This window comes from Myotis davidii, unplaced genomic scaffold (genome assembly GCF_000327345.1).
Source record: "Myotis davidii unplaced genomic scaffold, ASM32734v1 scaffold399, whole genome shotgun sequence".
Lineage (NCBI taxonomy): Eukaryota > Metazoa > Chordata > Mammalia > Chiroptera > Vespertilionidae > Myotis > Myotis davidii.
In genome coordinates, this window is record NW_006292094.1 from 6,628,117 (window position 1) to 6,629,934 (window position 1,818).

General features: G+C 61.1%; 1 protein-coding gene across 1 annotated transcript in view; it reads left to right on the forward strand.

Moving 5' to 3' along the window:
* IQCE (IQ motif containing E) overlaps positions 1-1,818 on the forward strand; it is a 20,175-nt gene that overhangs the window by 2,427 nt on the left and 15,930 nt on the right. Inside the window, exon 4 of the mRNA XM_015565155.1 lies at positions 712-782. Coding sequence (XP_015420641.1) covers positions 712-782 — 71 coding nt within the window. The remainder of the gene's footprint in view (positions 1-711; positions 783-1,818) is intronic.

A 1,818-nucleotide genomic window follows, 5' to 3' on the forward strand; every position in this document is an offset into this window, starting at 1 on the left:
CAGCAATGGGGGGCCATGTGACCAAGCAGGAGCCGAAAGGGGTGAGAGTCGGGCTTCCTCTATGGAGTGTCCCAAGGACAGTGACCCCGAAAGTCCATTCTGCCCCCAGGAAGAGGCGCTCCTGATGTGACAGCGACAGCGTCCCGGGCCCCCCTTCCCGCCTCCCCACACAGTCTTAGTGACGTCAGCCGCGGGAACAGCTAGAGGTGGGCATCGCAGCACCATGGAGAGACCAGGGCTCACAGCGGAGGCTTGTTCTCGCGTCCCTGTCTCCTGTGGGGCCTCTCCCGCGTGCCCCCAGCGCCCGGGTGCCCAACCCACCCCGCACCGCCCGGGCACCTTGCACACTTGCACACGTGCTGGCGCGTCTGAGGCCCCATGGGTCGGTGTGGGGCTGAGCGCCCCTCACTGCCTGGCAGCAGCATGGAGCCCTGGGGGATTGCTCCTGGTCTTTGTTTTGTTGGCTGTTTACAAGGTACACGTGTCCCTTCCCTCGACTCCGCCCCAGCCCTGCACTGTGGCTCCGCCCCAGCCTTGTGGTCATGGCCATTTCCATTCTTTCTGGGGACAGACTGTGATTGGACTAAAAGCACTGAAGGATTTCTGCTCTTTATTCTTAAGGATAATTTTATTAACTCCCAGGTTTTCCTTCAGATCTGGCTAAGATCTCCCTCCTTCCCAGGTCTTTCACAGGCTGTGTGTTTCCTCCAGGTCTCGCCCCGGGCACGCCGGTCTACAGAGAGAAGGAGGACATGTATGACGAGATCATGGACTTGAAGAAGGTAGCATCTCTACCTGCTCCTGGCGGGTTACCCAGCCATGACGGGAAAGCGGGGGTCTGTGCTGGGCCTGGCCATGGGAGAGCGGGAGCGTGACCCCGGCCGGGCCCTGACTGGTGACCCTGGCGGAGGAAAGGCCCGCACCCGCGTGTACGCGCCCTGCTCTGTGCACGGGGAGGCGGGCCCTGCAGAGCCCTTTGGCCCTGAGACCGGCCGGTGATCCCAGCGCTCAGTGCTTTACGCCTCCCGTTCGTGTATTTCCTTCGTGCTAGCGGGGCGTTTCCCACGCACTCGGCCACTCTGCACAGCTCACAGCTGTTATCGGGTGGTGACCTTGAGACTCAGAGAGGGCGGCGGTCTGTCCAAGGTGAACATTCCAACCAACGGGGCCAGCTCCCCTCTAGCTGACCGTTTTGACGGCATCTCTTTCTCAGCCTTTTACTTTCAACCTCCCTACCTCGTTAGTTGAAAGGAGTTTCTGTGGACAGCCAATGATTGGGTCAGGTGTTTAGACTACTTTACAATCTCTGTCTTCTAATTGGCCTGTTTAGATCATTTACATGTAATGTAATTGTCGCTGTATTAAGAGTTAAGTCTTCCGGTTTGTTGTGTGTGTGTGTGTGTGTGTGTGTGTGTGGCCTCATTGCCACTGGACGATGGAAAGTCCTGACCCTCAGTGGGCCACCTCTGACCTCCCACACCTGCCCCCGGGAGGAGGGCAGCACCTGCTGCAGCCGGCAGGGAGGGCGCGTTCCGTGGCGCTTGCTGGGGTGGGGCAGTGCTCGTCTGTCAGGCCGACCCCTGCTAGAGAGAGGGCTGTTCGGGCCTGTGCCCGTTGGCTGGTCCGGGCCGGCTTCTCCAGCTCGTAGTGCGGCCCCAGCTCCCAGCTCCCAGCTCCCAGCTCCCAGCCCCCTGCCCCCTGCCTTCCCCCAGTGCCCAAAGCTGTGCCCCAGGAGGCACAGGGGAGCGGTGCTCTGTGTTTCCAGGACAGAGTCCCACTGCTGGCGTCCTGACCTCCCAGTGACCGTGCCTGCCGGAC